The sequence below is a fragment of the Sinohyriopsis cumingii genome, chromosome 17, assembly GCF_028554795.1.
Source record: "Sinohyriopsis cumingii isolate HCF-2022 chromosome 17, ASM2855479v2, whole genome shotgun sequence".
Lineage (NCBI taxonomy): Eukaryota > Metazoa > Mollusca > Bivalvia > Unionida > Unionidae > Sinohyriopsis > Sinohyriopsis cumingii.
Window position 1 is genome coordinate 32,202,457 of NC_142977.1, and position 20,223 is coordinate 32,222,679.

General features: G+C 35.4%; 1 protein-coding gene across 1 annotated transcript in view; it reads right to left on the reverse strand.

Annotated features, from left to right (window-relative positions):
- Positions 1-305: 305 nt before the first annotated feature.
- The window catches only part of LOC149778366 (peptidoglycan recognition protein 3-like), a 50,117-nt gene continuing 30,199 nt past the window's right edge, over positions 306-20,223 (reverse strand). Inside the window, exons 9-13 of the mRNA XM_089938327.1 lie at positions 12,732-12,953; positions 6,534-6,597; positions 5,561-5,776; positions 3,183-3,296; positions 306-609 (exon numbers count right to left, since the gene is read on the reverse strand). Coding sequence (XP_089794453.1) covers positions 395-609; positions 3,183-3,296; positions 5,561-5,776; positions 6,534-6,597; positions 12,732-12,953 — 831 coding nt within the window. The 3' untranslated portion in view covers positions 306-394. The remainder of the gene's footprint in view (positions 610-3,182; positions 3,297-5,560; positions 5,777-6,533; positions 6,598-12,731; positions 12,954-20,223) is intronic.

Consider the following 20,223-nt stretch of genomic DNA (forward strand, 5'->3'; position numbering starts at 1 on the left):
AAATAAATCATCATCATCATCATCATCAGCATCATCATCGAGTTCGCATGCATGAGTGACGTGTAAGGCTAACTTTATCGATTGTAAACTTATTTTCTCTCTCTCTATGTCTCTATCTGTCTGTCTGTCTCTCTCTGTCTGTCTGTCTGTCTCCCTCTCTGTCTCTCTCTCTGTCTCTCTCTCTCTCTCTCTCTTTGTCTCTGTCTCTCTCTGCCTCTCACTCTGTCTGTCTGTCTGTCTCTATGTCTGTCGGTCTGTCTGTCTGTCTGTCTCTCTTTTGCAAAGGACTGGCACATTCGTTGCGATTGATTTAAATGATTGTTTTTATTTCCAAGCAAATGTCAAGCTGTTTAAGCAATGTCATATAAACAAGAACAACTTGGTCTGAAATGATTCATTTCTGATGTCTGCTGTAATGTGCCCACGACTGGATTAAGTCATACAATTTGGTTCCCGGACATGAAGTTTCGTTCACGTCACGGTGTCCATGGAGGATATAGGTGCTGGAGATTTTGTGATTAGCCACACCACATGCAATAAGCTGCTTCACTGCGTTTAGGGCGGCGTCATTTGGCACGTGATCCATAAAGTTCCCAATGATGCAAATTCCTGAAGAAAATGACATGGAATTAAAATTATACTTGCTGGTAGACAAGTAAACCAATAAACAGCTAGTACAGAATATTATACATAAATAACCTACGTTTGGTTGAACAACTGTAGATTTTGTAATATAAATTTAACTTTGTGATTAAAGTTGTCCACCTTTCGAAAGCGAAAAAACGACCTTGCTCTAAAACTGGTGTATTTGCGTCCTCCAGATGGCAAAATGAAAATAAAGCGGTATTTTACATCATTTAAATGCTAGTATTGATAGATTTAGTGGACGTTATTGCAAAAAGCAACACGATAGACCTAACAACTCCAGGAATAGATGTTGTACACGGTGATAGTTTCAATAGCCAGCATCACCATAGTCTATAATATTCAGAGGTGGGCAAACTTTCCAGTGCAAGTGCCGCATACACAAATTTACACCTTGTCGCGGGCCGCATAGTTCATTAAGTAAAATAATTAATATTTGAAATAGCAAAAACAAAAGGTTTTTCTAAATAACATCATAATTAATTTTCAGTTGTTAATATGTTGTTACTATTTGAAAACTTAAACTTCAAAAGAAGCACATTTATTTGATAAACGGAGTAACATAAACAGAGTCAGTGCGAATGATGACTTGTTCCTTGGCCGCATGAAAACCCTTGGCGGACCGCATGAAAGCCCTGGGCCTGGTCTATATTGACTATATTGTCTTCCTATAGTCTGACTATACATCCCATTTTGTTTGTACCCCCCCCACCTTCCGATTTCAATAATGAAAAGGTTTAACGTGATAAAAGTGCACAGTACTAAGTCAACTGAATAACTGATTTATAATTTATAACCTGAGTGTGACCAGAATGGCACAATTACGGACATCTCCTGCACCTATCATGTTTAACGGACTTTCCATAATATCACGGCACCATATTGCATACACTATGGGATAGTTTATATCCATCAGACAACATAATAACGTGATTTATACTGTTCGGTAACTGTCGGATAATTCCGTAAATTACATAACGTTAAGATAAAAATTAAATGGCTTGTTAAATCCACGTGAAAGGCAAATTTGTTGTTGTCATTCTTTTCCTTTGCTTGATTCGACATTGTAAATATCGGAAGCAGATGACTTATGTATGTACAGCTGTAGCTGTGCACACACCCCTTTGCTGAACATGGACTTGTCCAGGAACTGAAAATGGATCTCGAGTACGTCCGTCTATTATATTGAAAACTTCCGTTAAGTATGAAACGCGTAGGTGTTACGGTGTTATGGACACTATACTTATAGTCACGGTCGAAATTGCAAATCAATGAGTGAATTGACTAAGTTTTTCGCATTTTTTTTATCACATTAAAGGATTCCGTTATTGAAATCGATAGGCGGGTACAAACAAACTGGTTCGTATAGTCAGACTTTAGTATGCTGGTTACCTCAGTGGTGATTGCAAAGTTTCTGGTGGTGGTCATGCTGAAAGTGATGTAGGTTATAGTAGTAGTAATATTAGCAATCAAAATAACTTCTTTAACGGGAGTAACCATTTGGCTGCATTAGTATAATAATAATAATAATAATAATAATAATAATAATTATATTAATAATAATGATAATAATAATTATTATTATTTTTTATTATTACTGTTATTGTTGTTGTTGTTGTTGTTATTGTTGTTGTTAATGCCTAATGTAACACTCATTTCAGTTGTCTAGTTCCCAGGATTTTTAACATTTTTACTAAGTTCTTAAACTTGTATTACACAGTAGTAGCACTGATAAACGGGGGTAACTGAACTAGTTCTGAACATATATGACAGGTCTTAAGTTTCAGGATAAATATTCACGTTTCTAGCATTACATTGCTGGAATCAGTTGTAGCTAAGTCAGAGGATGGCACGGTTATTTAGGTTTATTTTGTTCATTTTCTTGTCGGCAGTACATTAAAAAATCAAACAGACGTGCACAATAATAGTTTCCAAGGAGGAAATGAAAATAAGATTTGGAACATTACTAACACATCGTATCTAAGAACAGTGGTACGTCTGCGGAAATGACCGCATACAATTAAAAGATATACCTAAGCCTTTATAGTAAACAACACATGATATCACGGCTGCTTGTCATGTTTGTAGATTTAATTTCTTGATTTGCTGGAATTAAACATTTGTAAATAAACATCAGTGTCTTGCAGGACATACGTTTGTCAAGCATTTTAATATTGTGAAAACTTTTTGCATCAAACTTCCTGAAATGAACTAATGAAAAACACTTAGACCAGACTGTCATGATGACTTTAACGTTATTAGAGAGTGATCTCATGCAAATAAATGATGTTAAAGTCATAATAATATCATATCTTTTACGTCACTAAGCGTCCTCTACTACAGGTAGGAGAACGTTACCTCGGTGGCAATAAGAAGGAAAAAGTACCTAAACGAAAATCGGCGATTGTGTTGTATTATTTTAGTCACATGGTGATCATTGAGTTGATCTTCGTGTAACGTGTTGTAGTATTGTGAAAGCTTTTTAACATGAAAGAAGCTGAAGATCACTTCTGCCACATAATCAAAGGATACCTTACCTAGACCGACACTGTTGTAGTTCAATGTATGTGCACCTATTTCATCCCAGCCTCTACCTTCGTACACATTACCATCCTCCCCGACGATGAAGCTGTAACCGATGTCAGGCCATTCTGTAACGGAAATTAATGTTTATTATCATATGTATGTATATATATATATATATATATATATATATATATATATATATATATATATATATATATATATATATATATATGCAATGATACATTTGTACCCATGGTACTTCACTTGTTAAAGATCTTCATGTTGTTGTTAGAGTTTACGAAAAGGATGAGACCAGTTCCAGTTGGTTGGGCAGTTGATAGACAGTACAATTACATCAGCAGATTGTAACCTATGTGTATTCTTCATGTTTTGATATAAATATTGATTTGCGAAACGTACTTATATCAACTGATATATACTGTGATTCGTACATTTACTTTTCGGAAGTATGGAAAATTGCAATTGTGTATCTGTGCATATCACATTTTCCCATCTCTAGTGGATATTCTGAAGTATTCAGGTGTCAAATTGAAAGCAGTCAAGTTCGGATTCATGTAACATGATTGTTATGCATCTTCTTTATTGGATAAACGTACTTGAATATATCCCGCGAATCAGTGGCGTCACTAGGGTTGGTGTCACCCAGTGCAGTAACTCATGGTGTCACCCACCTGGACCTCCTTCCTGCATAAAAATTCAAATATTTTATAGACAGTCATTTTGGTTTCACCTCCTCTGATGGTGTCACCCGGTGTGGTCCTCACCCCCGCACCCCCCTAGTGACGCAACTGTCGCGAATAAAGTGTTTTGGGATCTTTGATCAGTGAAGTTAGTAGTATCGGAAGTTTGATGCTTTCCTTCTTGTTGCATTTTGTATAAAAAGATATTTACAAATGGTGACGGTTTATTTTGCAAACACAGGTGTATATTTCATGTCTTAAAGGTAAATTTAGTAATAAACATTACTTATGACTATGATACTTGAAAAAAAAAGAAAGAAAAATAATTGACCTTTGTTGATACATTGAAAAGTAAAGAATATTCTGAATACTGTCCCTTGACCGGGTATAAACATTCGGTTTCTGCAAATGTTTCATTATGGGCATACTAAACTTTAAAGTCATTCTTAGGCATGTTCAGAATACTTTAACTTGTAACATAATGCCCTATATTTTAATAGGTCGCAAACAAACACTTTAGAGGCGCTACAGTGTAATGTTACTGGTAAAGTTAACACAATTATTTGATTGTTTGTTACCAGAGATGAGTTGGTTATGATATGCTTATGAATGAAGAACTGGTTCTAGCCAGTGTATCAAGTCACCCTCCGAAAGAACAAGGTTACTGTTAATGGACTGTGTGATTCATGTATTTGACTTTTTTAAGTATAGACAACTCGTTGTATAAGAAACTTGTAAATATGACCGTGATAACAAATAAATCTTGTAAAATTTGAAATTGTAAGATGTATATACTTCTAATTCAACTGAAGTAATTTTAATCATGTAGTTTAAACACTTGTTCAATATGATTAGTAGTCAGTGTGTATCAAACAACGTGCTACTTATTAAAGATTCTACAATAAGGAACAGCATTGCAAGTAAATGACAAGGGTAATGCTGTTAGGAATTTCTTGTCATATCATCCGCTCCAAGAAAAAGCAACATATTTTTGGAGGTTGAAACTGATTTCACAACAAATTCCGATTCTGGTGGGGATAGGTGTAATTGGTCATGAATTAATAAAGTTGATGTTGTTAAAACTTAGTAAAGCGTGCATTCCTGTCCATTACGATATTTAAAAGCTGCAAGTTTTTTTTTTGCTGGACTATGCATTCCAATACGGAGCATATCACCGACTTTAGTAAAAAGCATAAGCAATATTCAGAATTGACATACAGCTTAAACAACCTGCAAAATCAAACACGTGCCGTCAGGGGTGGATTAAGGCTCATTGGTGCCCTAAGCACTGACAAATCTTGGTGTCCCCCTACTTTCCACGTTCACCTGGGAAGATAACCCTAGGGTGCACCATGATCAAGAAACAGAACATTATGATCAATTTGCACTAGTTTTATCATTTTTTTTTACAAATCTTCATTTGTTTTTTTTTCTTTTCACCCTTTTCTCAACTTTATGGTGCCCCCTTTGGCACTGGTGCCTTAAGCACGTGCTTAGTCTGCTTAATGGTTAATACGCCCCTGCGTGCCGTCAAAAACAAGGGCAGCATTCAATACCAAAGGCAATTTTCATTATAGACTTTCATACGATATTTTAAGTTTGCACATTTTAAACTTACGCTCATGAAGATGGGAATTTGTCTTTATTGACAGTATTTTCATTGACTGCATACATGGATGCATACTTACGGTGAGTGTCCATATGATAATTTTGGTAGGACCTTAATACTCCCATGCATTCAGCCTTGGTGTGACAACCGGGCGAGGCCCCGTGATGTATGAAGACATATTTAGGGGTCCCTGGAAGGTGTGCTATGTGGACTGATGGAGCGCGTGCTCCCCATTCAGAACGGGTTACGATGTGAGGACATCCACTGAGCTGCACGCCACTATGTGCTCCAGAAGCTTGGAAATCATGACAAAAAAATGCATAAGATTAATACAAATGAGAAGAAGATGTATAATGTTTCTATAAGTTGCTTTAAAAATAAACTTTATTTAAAAAATACTGCATTATCTTAATAATATTGAGTAGTGTGAGACAAAAATTACCCCTCTTCATGTCCAAAGTAAATAGGCCGGTTCAATGTCCACTTACTTCGAGACAAATGGAAACGACTAAAGAAAGAGTCATATTATACTTGGACATTTTAAACAATATATTAAAGGCATTCCTGAGGGGGAAAGGTTAAGCACCGTCACTTTTTGAACTTTGCATTTTTGGGTTCGAGGCTTAGAATCAGAGCGAAATCAAATTAGTTGTCAGAATTCGTGGTTTCGACAGGTTCTAAATATTCTTCAACTACACATAAAACCTTTAACAAAAACGTGACTGTATTTAAAATTCATTATTCTAGTTAAATATTTTTTTTTTAAAAAACAAAACAATTTAAATAGAAAAAGTTGAAATTAAATTTAAAACTCAGACAGGTTCTTCCTAATCTAGAGTGTCCATAGCTATTGAGTAGTTCTGATATTTGAATTTGTTTCGAATGACTACAAAAGTACTGATCTTTGTCCTATTCGGACAGCTCTTTGTCTTCATTCGGCTCCTCCTGTGACAGGGTAAAATAAAACTAGTTTTTCAGGCACTACATTGTTTGTAGTTATTTCTGTAGTTTAGACATATTGTTCAGGATGAGAACGATAGAAAATGACTTACAACCAGTGCTGTCTCCAGTTGAACATGCTCCAATCGTAACAAAAGGCTGGGCCATCCAGGCATCCTGCAATTGAAGAGTATCGGTGCAGAACACTCACGCTTGAAACGACTCCATTTATTATCTTCACAAATCAATTTATATTGTAAACAACAAACAGTGATATATATTTGAAGCTAAAACTTCTCACATATAGTTTGCTCAAGGTATATATTTTTACGACTTGGTGTTTGACCAAGAAACGTATGTAAAAAATTGTGCAAAATATTAAGAACTTTTGTAAGCAAGGGACATCAATCTTTGCTTGCAGAGGCAATATATTTATAGTAGTAGTTTTTCTCAAAGTAGATTATCTCAATTCTATTATCGGTTTCCCTGCTAGTGTCATGTTTTTTTCTAGCTTAAATATGTTAATTTCGATTCTAATATGGCTGGAATGCTCACATTGGGTTGAAATTTTAAAAAAATTAAATTTGAAAAAGCAGAAGAAGAAAGAAAAGCCCACACACAAGCATTTAGATCAAAATGACCGAGACCGAATGTTCGAATTCTTATATTTAAAGTATGCTTGGGACTTAATGTAATGCTAAAGTTACAAAACTGTCACAGACCTAATGGGCGATGGAAACAAAATCGGGACAAATGTAAAAGGTTTGGCTTAGACAAAACGGGAGCAATAAAAATTCTGAAACTGTCATAGACTTGGATAAAGACAAAAACAATACTTAGGATACACGTAAATTCTTTGGTTAAGACTAATACATATTGCTCAAATTCCCAAAAATTTAAAAATTATTCAGTAGACTAATAGTTGTAATAAAACCACCATACTGCAATATACCTTTGCTGGGAATAAACAATATACCGAATAAAATAAAAATTAAGGCCTAAACTGTCACTACATTTCAGAAACTAATACTGAATTTAATGTAGAATGAAAAATCCTGGCCAAAACTTTTGAATTTGGATGATAATTAAAGAAGGGGCCTCGAATGGCCTAGTGGTCTAAGTTGCTTGTCTTTACAGATCACCAATATCTCACCTCTGTCCACGTGGGTTGAAATTTCGCTGTCTGCCAGGATGTGCATGTGAGAAAACTTGTCAGTAGCTTCCAGTGGGTTCAATAGTTCTTCCCTGGGTTCTTTAAGGTTGCTTCTGAGCCAGATACACTAGCTACCATGTATAGCCTATCATGTGCTGAAAAATGTCGGTGTCCCCAAAACAGCAACAACAACAACAACCATAGCAGACTAAAAGTAATACCAATATTCCTAAACTAATTGGAATTTTACAGAAACTAAAATCAATTTTAGAAACAATGCAAAAATTGTAAATATAAATTTTGTCCAAATTGTAAAAATATAGTTGTTAAAATTTACAAATATATACTTTTTAAAAATTAAAAAGTACAATTTAACAAATAAAAGAAATATACTAATATTAGCGGAAAGTGAAAAGAAAAACGGTATTAAAAACTGCCAAAATCAGTTTTAAAATGGTAAAGTAAATCGTTATTTTTAAATGTTGCGACTGAATGGTCATAAATTAAGTAACAGAAAAGAAGCAAAACCAACAAGATATGAAAAACGTAACAAACAGTTTAATTATCAATGTTATATATGAACGTCTGAGTAGAAAGTACAGTATTGTGAATCGAATCCAAAACAATCCTGAAAAAGTTATATTAAAGTCAAAAAGAATGATATGCTCCGTATACGTTTTAGAACCGGAAGTGTACTGGTCCACCAAGAATCGTAACGTTGTCAAAATGGCGATGTCCAAGAACTTCTTCGAACAATCCACACTAGTTTCTGAATGAAATTATAGTCCAAATAATGCGTACTATTTCCACACTATTGACAAACAAACACGCATTCTTGCAATAAAACACACATTTAAAAATAATTGCAGTGGAGTGAACAGGAGTCAGGGAGGGTCAGATACACGTACTTACAAAGAAACACACATTTATTATCTAATAACACAAACGTACGTGAAACAGGATATAAGTAATGCATTTAAGAAGTAGTATCACACATAGTTACAATCCACTAAACATTATTTACTTTCCAACACCCGTACACTTACATGTAAACGAATGTAAAGGGTATGTATAATATTTAATGGACAGGATCAAAGACAATCAAATACATATTTGTTATTATCCAACGCTCACCCTTACAATCAAAACAAAATGGGTTAGGGAACTGGTGTATGTGGTTATTACTAACGCACGCTCTTACAAACATATAATCAAACAAACGAACATAGAGGAAGCGGTGGACTCAGACGAAAAAACGATTTAAGACAGCTAATGGTGAAAAATCCATGATTATGCTTTGAAAATGTTTTTCCAAAGCAGTTGCATTTTTCAGGATTACCCATAAGTCTTCAGAAAACTGGATACTACTTATTCACAGATGCATCCTAAAAATCATATAAGAAAGTGTACGTAATACCAGTACTACTAGTACTAAAAATAAACAAATCAAGCAAAGTTTGATTTTCAATTACGTTTAGTATTTTCTCTTGAATAAAAATCGTAATAAAATTTCAGCCAAATTTACAAAGGTTCGTTTTTCTTGTCAGTGTCTTGCATTGAATTTTGTGCAAGAAATGATCTCTTCTTATATTCTTTTGAAAGTTCTTAGGTTATCACGTCTAATTTCTTCAGTTTCCTTGGCATTAAGGTATGGAACTATTTTCTCTTTCCTTAAAATGAGAGGTTCCTTCTCTTTGTCTTTGTGGACATTCTTGGATCCAATGCCGTTTTTTCTCGATACATATAACGGGTATCTTCACTTTTATTTTATTGGAGCCGTTGTGTTATTGTGGGTCAAAAACAACTCTTCTCCTCATTGGGACAACACATTCTTTTATCTTTCAATAATACAGGAAACTGTTGTCAAACCATGCAACCCTTGGGAGACAGTAGGTTTCAAGACTGGTGTAACGGAAAGAAAAATTGACTTGAACACACTACTAAACCCATATCCTAATTGTGTAACTTCTTATAAGTAGACTGGATACATGAGTTAAATGTCAGTTAAAAATCGTTTGCAAAATATAGTTGCACAAGAAATGTTCTTATAAATTAAATGAAATTCTTCAACGGACAAGCTGTGATGCCCAATATTTTTTTTCGATTACTTCGAAGTACACAGGCATCATATTGAGTCATTCATTCAGTTAGATAGGATATCGAAACTACGAGAAGAAAGCTTTGAGTTTGTAGAGTGCAAGTTGAGTTTCAACCCAGAATAGCAAACAAGCTAGGAGAAATATGTTGGATAGCGATTCGCTGTTGGAAAAATCCATTCTTGAACGATGGTTAAATGCTACCTTTATGTTGATTTTCAAGTGCTTTTTTAAACTGATCGATGAAGACATTCCATATCTTACCTTACGGGTGTCGAACATTAAATGAACATCATACAGTAAGTTTCAAATCATACTTAATGGGAAATGGACTGCACCTAGTGTTCTATTTTCGTAATAGCTAGTGAGATTTGAGACTTGAGTTGGATGAATAAAAGTTTTGAGAAAGTCATTTCAAAACAATGTTCGTGGTCCAGTTGTATTGCTTGCGGAACATATGCCCTGAAACGCTACGATGTCATGTAGGAATACGCATTCCAAGAACATTCACTAGATAATGTAAATGAAATAAACAAGTCCAATTCAATTGTGTTTGTCTCCAGAGAAGAAAAGACAAAATCCCAACGGTTCCAAAGGGCTGTTTTGACTTTATTTATTCTGGTTTGGACTACTATTTCTGCCGTAGCCCTTGCTACTCTCGGTGTCTTCTCGCAAAGGATTTGGAAAAAGATCACGAATCCAAGTGTTGAGTAGCATAATTTACAATTAAGTATCGTCTTGCTGCAAATTTCAAGTCTGCGATAGATGGTAGAATGGTAATATAAAATCACAACGGTGAGACAAGAAAAGACAACAATCTCTTATTATGTTCGTTGATGTGGCTCTTAGAAATGAAATAACAGGAGACGACAAAGTGCTTAAGGTACAAGTTGACAATTTGTTCTTCTTTCTGTAGGGTAATGGCTCGCAATTGTATAATATAAGATTCAAAATTGGCTAGATAGTTTGACTTCCTGGATACAAAATATTTCAACTTTTTGCATGTTCTTTGATCGAGAATGATTTCGCTATCGTATGCACCGTCTCACATCGTGAACACTCGTTGCAACTCAGATTCGTAAAAGGTTTCTTTTTTATATTTCTCCGTTTATATCTTCATGTTTATAGACAGGCGAGTGACATTCACTAATCCATCCAGTAACACGAAATAATTATCATATCCCGTTGGGAATATATGCTTCGTTATAAGTACGTTTTGTTTTTCCGATGTGAATGCAATCTCCATTTTACTGGTATGCGTTGATGCTGGTCAGTAAAACAGTGCACAATTTAGAAAGTGTGGACATATGCTAGAAGATGTGGATGCTGGTAAGTTAGGCAGTGATGGTCAGTAAGTGTGGGTGATGATCAGTAAATTTGTGGACCCTGGTCAGAAGGTGTATTTGCTGATTAGTTGATGGGATGCTGGTCAGTAACACTGTTTATTGGTTAGTAAGTACGAAAAGTGGTTAGATGATGTGGGTTTAGGTCAGTAAAGATATGTGTTTTTCAGTTGGTGTTGGTGATGTCAGTAAAACTGCATTCGTAAGATAGCATTGTTACGGACATCTATATCACATACATTTTTTTATAATAATGTTTTCATCTAAGCAATTTATTTAACGGCAATATTCGTATTATTGGCATTCTAACACTATAACACGCGCTTTAAAGGTGAGATCATGTCCGGTAGTAGTGGAATGTATATATTTAAGTGATATCCAAGTTCGTCAACAACAAACGGTCCAAATAGGCCATAATTGTAGAATGGACGTCAAAATAGCATCGGGTGATCCTAGGATAACATCTGTACTTTAGATATGGCATGACAGCCCTAGCTGATGATTGGTTAAATTACAAAATAGTCAAATGTTGTGCCTTTTAGATATTTTGCGATATGAAATAATGTAAACACCTGGAATCTTTTCTAGTGATTCCGATCTGTTTATTTGCTGAGTATGTAACGATTATATAAATGAATTTTGATACACAGTGTTATTATTCAGCTGTATAAGTCTGATAACTAATGAGATGAATTATATTTATTTGTTTATTGTTCTATGAACTTGCAGAGTGAAACATTCATTCTAAACAGACAGCACCTTACTAGCTTATTGTGAAATTATTCAAGGACTTGGATATATCTCAATTTCGTTAGAATACCGAGAAACATCTAGGGACATTTGTGACATTCAATTTTCATTGGATTTGCCTTGAAGTAGAAACTTTCGGCTATTATAACAGCGTTACTCTTTGGTGCTAGCACATAAGCACATTACTTCATTCATCGGGAATACTTCTGAAGCGTTTCCGGATTACTGTGAAATTGATAGTACATGTAGGAAATAATAGAAATGTATACCATACTGAAAATTATTTTTCATTTTTCACTTTGGTTGATTTATAGTTTAGGGAAATAAGTCCTTTATTTTGTATTGCATAATGTTTGTTGGGTTTTACCTTTTGTCATTACATAATTTAAACCCATAGGACGTAATTGCATGGATACCGGGTAATAACACTAAGTACTATATTAGTATGAGTGGGTGCTGGTTAGCAGGTGTGGGTGCTGGTCAGTTAAACTGTGTATGGATTAACAAGAGTGGATACTGGTCAGTAACACTGCATATCAGTTAATAAGCTTGCATGACTGTTTGTGATATGGTTGTTGGTCCGTAAAGACAGCGTTCGCCAGTATATGTGGCTGATAACCAGTAGGTCAGTGCGAAATGATAAGTCAGGCAGAGATTAGTTTGTTGGTGTGATTTAAACATTATGTTTCTCTTTATCCACAGATGGTTTATAGTGATGTTAAACCTACTGACAATGTTATATTTCCATACCTCAAGTGTTATTTTTAAAAGTGGACGTGTACCACAAGTGTCATATTTGAAAGTGAACGTGTACCACAAGTGTCATATTTGAAAGTGGACGTGTACCACAAGTGTCATATTTGAAAGTGGACGTGTACCACGAGTGTCATATTTGAAAGTGGACACGTGCCACAGGTGTCATATTTGTACCCTGAGCATCATCGTATCTTGTTACTGATAAACACCTACCTGTCCATGATAGTCCACGTTAACCCACGTGTAACCATCTCCTGCTTGTATGTGTTCTTTGTACGTCAGACATTCATGGATTGGTAACGTCGTAAGTATTGGGGCGTGTAAACTTGATCCAGACCTTACGTTCACAGCATCTGTTGTGCATGCGCATTGTTTAGAATGTGCCTCTTTCACGCATGATAATATGAGCAGAGATGCCAGAATTCGCGGATTCATCTGACAGATACAAAAAAGATTAAACCTGAAGCAAAACATGTTAGTATCACTTCTGTCGTCTATTGGTCCGTCTTCACACACGTTCGATAAGAATATGATGACTATTATATGAACTATCTCTTGCTTGCTAATTGTTTTTGTCAAATTAGATTTCTGATAGTTTATCACTTTAAGTTGTGTGGTGAATTAATCTGCAGTATTCTCAGCTGTTGTATCTTTTCATAACTATACCCACATGTACTTAACACAATACTCCTCTATCTATATATTTTGCCACCTTCACGTTCAACTTGTGTTTTCTTAAATGTAATAGCTATATACCTCTAAATAATGATCGAATTAATTTACGTTTATTTATTTATATTTGCTAACATACAGAGAATGTCTTTGCATTAGGATTTGCTTATTTGAATTTTCACTAACTTTGTTTATTTTTTATATAAGTTTGAATACTTTCAAAATCGTACAATAACTTTTAGAGTACTGATGTGTGTCACAAATACGCCTATATCTATCTATCTATCTATCTATCTATCTATCTCTCTCTCTCTCTCTCTCTCTCTCTCTCTCTCTCTCTCTCTCTCTCTATATATATATATATATATAGAGAGAGAGAGAGAGAGAGAGAGAGAGAAGTACTATCTTAGGTTTCTACAGGAGGGTATTTGATAAAATTAACATAATTTCTAAATATAAAAAAAACAATTAGCTAACAGTTTAGATAATATTTAATTCCTACTCGACGACTACTCGAACCCGGGTCTACGGGTTACTGCAGCCATATCCTTGCCTGCACGCACCAACCATCATACCATTTAGGCCAATTACACATCACCAAAAAATTATTCTACAAAGTCGGTGGTATATTATTCGTCCTGAAGGGTCAAGGGGTTGTACTTGTTTGTCGTATATTTGTAATTCTATACTGACCTCTATATACAAGTACGAATTAAAAATGTGTCTTTGTAACTGTCTGCGTACTATTACTGACTAGAGTAGGGCAGAGTTGAGTGGAGTTTGATTTGGTGTTGGACGGCACAGCAACAAAAGTGGGTTATTTAGTGATTAGCCAATTCTGATAAAATGACTTTCTCTAGGACATACCATTGTACCAGAGCTGGGCTAATACGATGATATGATTCGAACCCGCACGTTCTGGGTCATAAGACCAGCACGCTACCCACTTATCCACCGCAGTTCCGAACACCATTATTAGCTTTTTACGACACGCAGAAGGGTGTATCGGTCTGTTCTATATCCCAGAGCCCACTGATAGTTTGGGTTGGTTTCCTGGAGTTAGATAGACGGACGGGCAGATATTGGACTGCTGAATAGACAGTTGTTGTTGTTGTCGCTGTTGTTGTAGGGTTTAACGCCATTTTTCAGCCCACGAGAGGCTATGCATGGTGGCCAGTATTAATGGTGGATGAAGAACCCAGGAAAACCCCGGAAAGAACCACCGACCCACTAGAACCTACTGGCAAGCTTTCTCACATACCCACATTAGCCGAATCCGAGACTCGAACCCACGCAGACAGAGGTGAGACGGCAGTGATCTGTAACGGACAGCGTTTTAGACCACTCGACCACTCGGGGCCCCTCTGAATAGACAGAGTAGAAGCTTTATTTTCATAAATTAATGTATATCATATTCTGCAAACATAATGATTGTAGCCCAATTTGAATAACGTGTGAAATATTGCAGGAACATATTACGAAAGTATTAACGTTTATGTCCAGAATCGAGCGCAAATTATGTAGTATGTTATAATTCAGCGTCGTATGCTTCAACAGGTTCATACAGTTGAGGTATGGTGTATACTCTCTATTGCGCCGACAACAACAGCAACTGCACACTACACGTAGACCTGCCCTCGCATGATGCGCCGTTAGTACTGAATCTATGCAGTTTGCTACGAGTAATCCTGTAGAACAAACAAAACCCGGATCTACTGGCGCATTATGCGACGGTATAGCCGGGTCGATGTTTGTTGCTGTGGGACGAAATTAGTACGCGAGAATATACCTGCAACCATATTGTCTGCATTTTGACCCCATTTATACGCGAGTACCTATGGTAAACTTTGAAACGCAATACTCAACTTTAACTTTTGATACGAAATGTATTAATGGATTTTGCCAATATCGATATAAAATTCCATTCATTATCATGATAGTTTATATTTATGCGATGCATTTAGTTACTAATATGTGTCAGATAAAAAATAAATAATGAAATGCTGAAACACAAAAGTGAGCAGACTATCCGTAAGTAATTATCGTATTTTAATATCTCTGAGAGGACATTTGCACTTTCATTTGTATTGCTTTTTGTTTCAAGTTTATCTGTTTAGCCTGTTTAAAGTTGTCCAGAAAACAAACATGTGTATACTTTCTATCATATTGCTTACCTCTTCAGCTATCGTGTCCTATATGCTATACTTAGGAAATGTTCGCCTCAAGCTTATCTACATTTAGAAGTCACCGTTCTTACAAACATATCACGAAAATGGCCTTAGTAACAATACAACAATGAATATCAGACACGAATTGTCGATATGAGGAGCAAAACGGAGGAAAGGTCAATACGATACCACTTATCAACAAAATAACAAGAAGAACAAGACGTATGATACTACTGCTACTACTACTAGTAGTAGTAGTAGTAGTTGTAATAATGATAATAATAATAATAATAATAATAGTAATAATAATAATGGTGATGTGGACTTAGTACACGCTTGACAATATTAGATAAAGCATAAAAGATATACAATAATAAGAGTACAAAACAAACACCATTTAAAAACAAATCAAAAACATGCTGACAATAACTAAGGAAGTAAACATCATTGAAGTCTATTCTTGTGGTCGAAACAGGTGAGTTTTAAGAGCATGATGATGATGATGATGATGATGACGACGACGACGATGATCATGTTCACCACCACCACCATCATCATCATCATCTTCATCATCATCATCATCATCATCATCATCATCATGAACATAGCATAGACAACCAGGATGAAAAAGGCGAGTGGAAGAAGAGGAGAGATGAGGCTGAGAGAAGACTCACTTACACATCCAGTGTAATTTTTCTGTCAGAGCTTCAACATAAGCAGCTAACGTTTATTACCACTGTAGTCTAAAGTGACTCGTTTTGACCTATGCACTATTATTATTACTCTCAATGGCAAAATTTTCGATGCGATTTTCCTTTTTACGTTATACTAGTCTGTAAGAAAAACAAACAATCAACTTTAAATGAGGACAGTCTCTATCAAAGTAAATATTTATGCCGATTCAGTGATTGTAAACATTAAATATTTATTTAAAACTATGAAAACTTTCATCGAATACCAACCATTAGCCTTATTCATATGGCGAAAACAAAATTTATTCAGAAAGGTTCCGGGTAAATAACGAAGCTTTTGATTGGTCGGTAAAGGGCCATGTGTTACATGGGAAATATTTAGCAGTTTGCCTTTCAACACATAAAAAATTAAACAAGATATTTGGTATAATACTAGACTCTGTATATTGATATCTTTTGACAGGTTATAACTCATCTACAGATTTGGGAACGGGTCAAAAAAGCCTATGACGCGCTAATTTATGATCTGTAAATAAGCATAACAGCCTTACACCCCGGGTTCTGTGTTTGCATTGAACCTCTCTCTTTGAGAAACTCTTACAAGAACGAAGTATTGTGTTTACAGGGTGTAGCGTTTTCGTGACGCACTGTATGGGTTTTCGGGAGGGTGGGGGATCGAGCAGAAAGCTTACTCGTGCTGAATGAATGAGCAGATAGAAAATTACTTGAGTGTGGTTCGCAAAACCAAGAATGTAAAATTAGATAAGAGAAAATAAACGACGGAAAGAGATTTTGTGGTTTTCTTGCTCAGGTTCAGAGGGGTAAAATAGATAATATTACAGACGAAATGGATATTGAAATATCATAAACTAGCATGAATTCTTCACTAAAATAACTGCAGATTCTTATTTATGAAAAACGAAAATGACTTACTATGCACATATAAAATTTCAGGTACAATTAAAGTTCTAGAATATTATGTCTCTGTATGAATTATTTGTAAAGATACATATGATAATACACTCAGATAAAATTCAGTGTGTTTAGAAATTATAAAAATGTTGGAAATATCATGAAAAAAGTCTTGAGCAATTGGTTTATATATATTACCATAATGCCGTCATGTTGATCATTTAGCAAAACGTAATGTTACAACTAAATTTTGATGTATTGTTTGATAAAACAAAATGTATATATTGACCGATTAGAACATGTTGTTGCCTCCAGTGTACAAGAATGATGAACAAACCCCTCTCTTCCCTTGTGTATATAAGTTAGGGAAAGATAGCACATGTTAGCACAACGCTAAGCCTCCCCCCCCCCCGCTTTCTTTTTGTCAATTGCGGACAATTAACATGTGTTAATTTAAAGAAAGACAATCAGCCGACTTTCTACTGTTTTCTCTTATGTCATTCAACTTCATATTACGTCTGATACGTGACGTAAGAGAAGTGTTGGAGCTATCCTGGGATATTGTTCTTGTTCCAAGCATAAACCTAGGAACATGCAGAATATTAGCATCTTGGCTGGTGCCATGGGTTACGCTTCTTGACCCTTTTGCACCGTATATTTCGTTAAAGTTCTCATATTCCGGACACGTAATTCTGTACAAGCGGTTCTCGGGTGGCAGACCTAAGCTTAATTGTGTATGCAATCATGATAGTTTCCTTTTCTACTGTGCATGTATGATATAATCTTATTCTTTGTAAATTCTAGATTTTGCCAATTTGTTCTTTGTAGATTTTTAATTCATTGTACATGTGCAATGCCTTCATAACAAAGTCATTGTAGTGATCGTTGTTTTGATGTTCTATCTGATTTTGATTCTTTTTTCTTTAGCCTGAAAATCGCAAAACACGTGGTACCACGGGTTGTTCTATCTTTCTTGCAAACGCATACCTACTATCTAAATACAATTACAAATAGTCGTATTTCATTCTTATTAATTTGGTCATTATTGTTTGTGATTATGGAATTAGTTTTTTATTGTAAAAGTTTTCGCTACCAACATGGCTGTATACAACAATTACTTTTGGAAATTAATTCTTCGCATGTCGAAAGTTGAAATGTATCGATATATTTTGGTTAATTGATTATTTTATTTGTTTTAGAAATTTTATATAATATTTTAAATAAAGGAGTTCTGGAAAGATATTAAATAGGTAGTCCTGATTTGATTTTTAGTACAAGAGAATCATTCTTATTGTTTTCATATGTAGTTTATGGCACAGAATGTTGCTTTGATTTCATAAAGCATTCATGTGTGTACATTCTTGGTCGTCTATTCGTTAAGGATAGTATCGAATACGGACACCTCTTGCATCCATGCCAAATGTAACACCCTACTCTGACTCTTTACAGATTCTTGAATAACAGTAATAAATTGGATTATCCATACATACTATTTTCATCAAATTAAATGCGGACTGTATATGTCAAAGATAGACATCAGCTTTCTAGCAGAACTTTGATCGGTCATGATAGATTTCTTGCCCGGTACTATCCCTATTTTAATTTAATGTGAAGATTACTTTACTCGGCTTAACTTTAGAAACACATTAACAAATAAATAAAATATATGTACTGATCAGTTCATCCACATTACCCTAATAGTTTCCTGCATGTAATGATATAAAACTGTGAAACATTGCATTCATGTGCTATAAAAAGAGGGTAGAAAGGGTATCGTCCTGTAGGGCGGCTATTGTTATTGCTGATGATTTTCTAGGAAGTTATACTGTTAATTAATTAATTAACTACTCCACTTCGGTCTAGAAAACAAGCACCTCGTGGTCTTCGTTTTATAAGTTGTTGTTGTTGTTGTGGGGTTTAACGCCATATTTCAGCACACGATAGTCTATGCATGGCGGCCAGTATTAATGGTGGAGGAAGAACCTACCCACGAGAAGCTACTGGCAAGCTTTCTCACATACCCACGTTAGCCGAATCCTAGACTCGAACCCACGCAGACAGAGGTGAGATGGCAGTGATACGTAACGGAGAGCGCCTTAGACCACTAGGCCACTTGGGGTAAATGTACGACTCAAGAACTATTGAACACCCTTGTAAAAAATAACTTATTTTACAAACCGTAAGATGATTATTACTTAATAAAATGTATTTTTAGTTTAGATCAAAGCTTGAATAACCAATCAAACAAACATGTTCAGATATTAGGCAGCGAAAACTGCTATTCAAATTACAGGTTGAAGAAAACGTTCTAATTGTAACTAATGTCCTATTAAAATAATAGTTGGAACAAAATTTCAAATTCAAATAATATCTGAAACAAAATGTCATATTCAGATAACAAGTATAATAAATTAACAGCCTCTGTTTGGATCCATTTCTTCCCGTCACCTCACATGCGAATATACGAAGAAGCCTAATCGCATCTAGATGGAATCAATCGGTACATCTGGCACTCTTGTGATGAAGTACAGAAGTCAAACCTAATCGCATCTAGATGGAATCAATCGTTATATCTGGCACTCTTGTGATGAAGTACAGAAGTCAAACCTAATCGCATCTAGATGGAATCAATCGGTATATCTGGCACTCTTGTGATGAAGTACAGAAGTCAAACCTAATCGCATCTAGATGGAATCAATCGGTATATCTTGTGATGAAGTACAGAAGCCAAACCTAATCGCATCTAGATGGAATCAATCGGTATATCTGGCACTCTTGTGATGAAGTACAGAAGTCAAACCTAATCGCATCTAGATGGAATCAATGGGTACATCTGGCACTCTTGTGATGAAGTACAGAAGCCAAACCACAGCATTAAAGTGCTCAATCAAAACAGTGCGCTGTACTCATCTGTTCAACATCAGTATCGCAATGTTATATTTAACTGACATAGCGACAACCTGTGAAAATCACCAATCAGTCAATAAAATTCATATACACTACATACCTTATATACTCTTTAGAAAATGACAAGAATTTGTTTTAGGGAATGGAGCTTTACCTCCCAAAATGAATTTTCACGAATTCAAGATAAGACAAATTCGTTTTAGCATGCTTACTGTTGAAACCATCTCCGATTATCTTGAGCGACAATATTCTCAAATTAGCTACTGTGGCAGCCATATTGGATGCAAGATCCGCATCCTTTTCAGTTAGGGCACACAATACACGATCAGAAAACATTTAGTGAAAATCCGATGT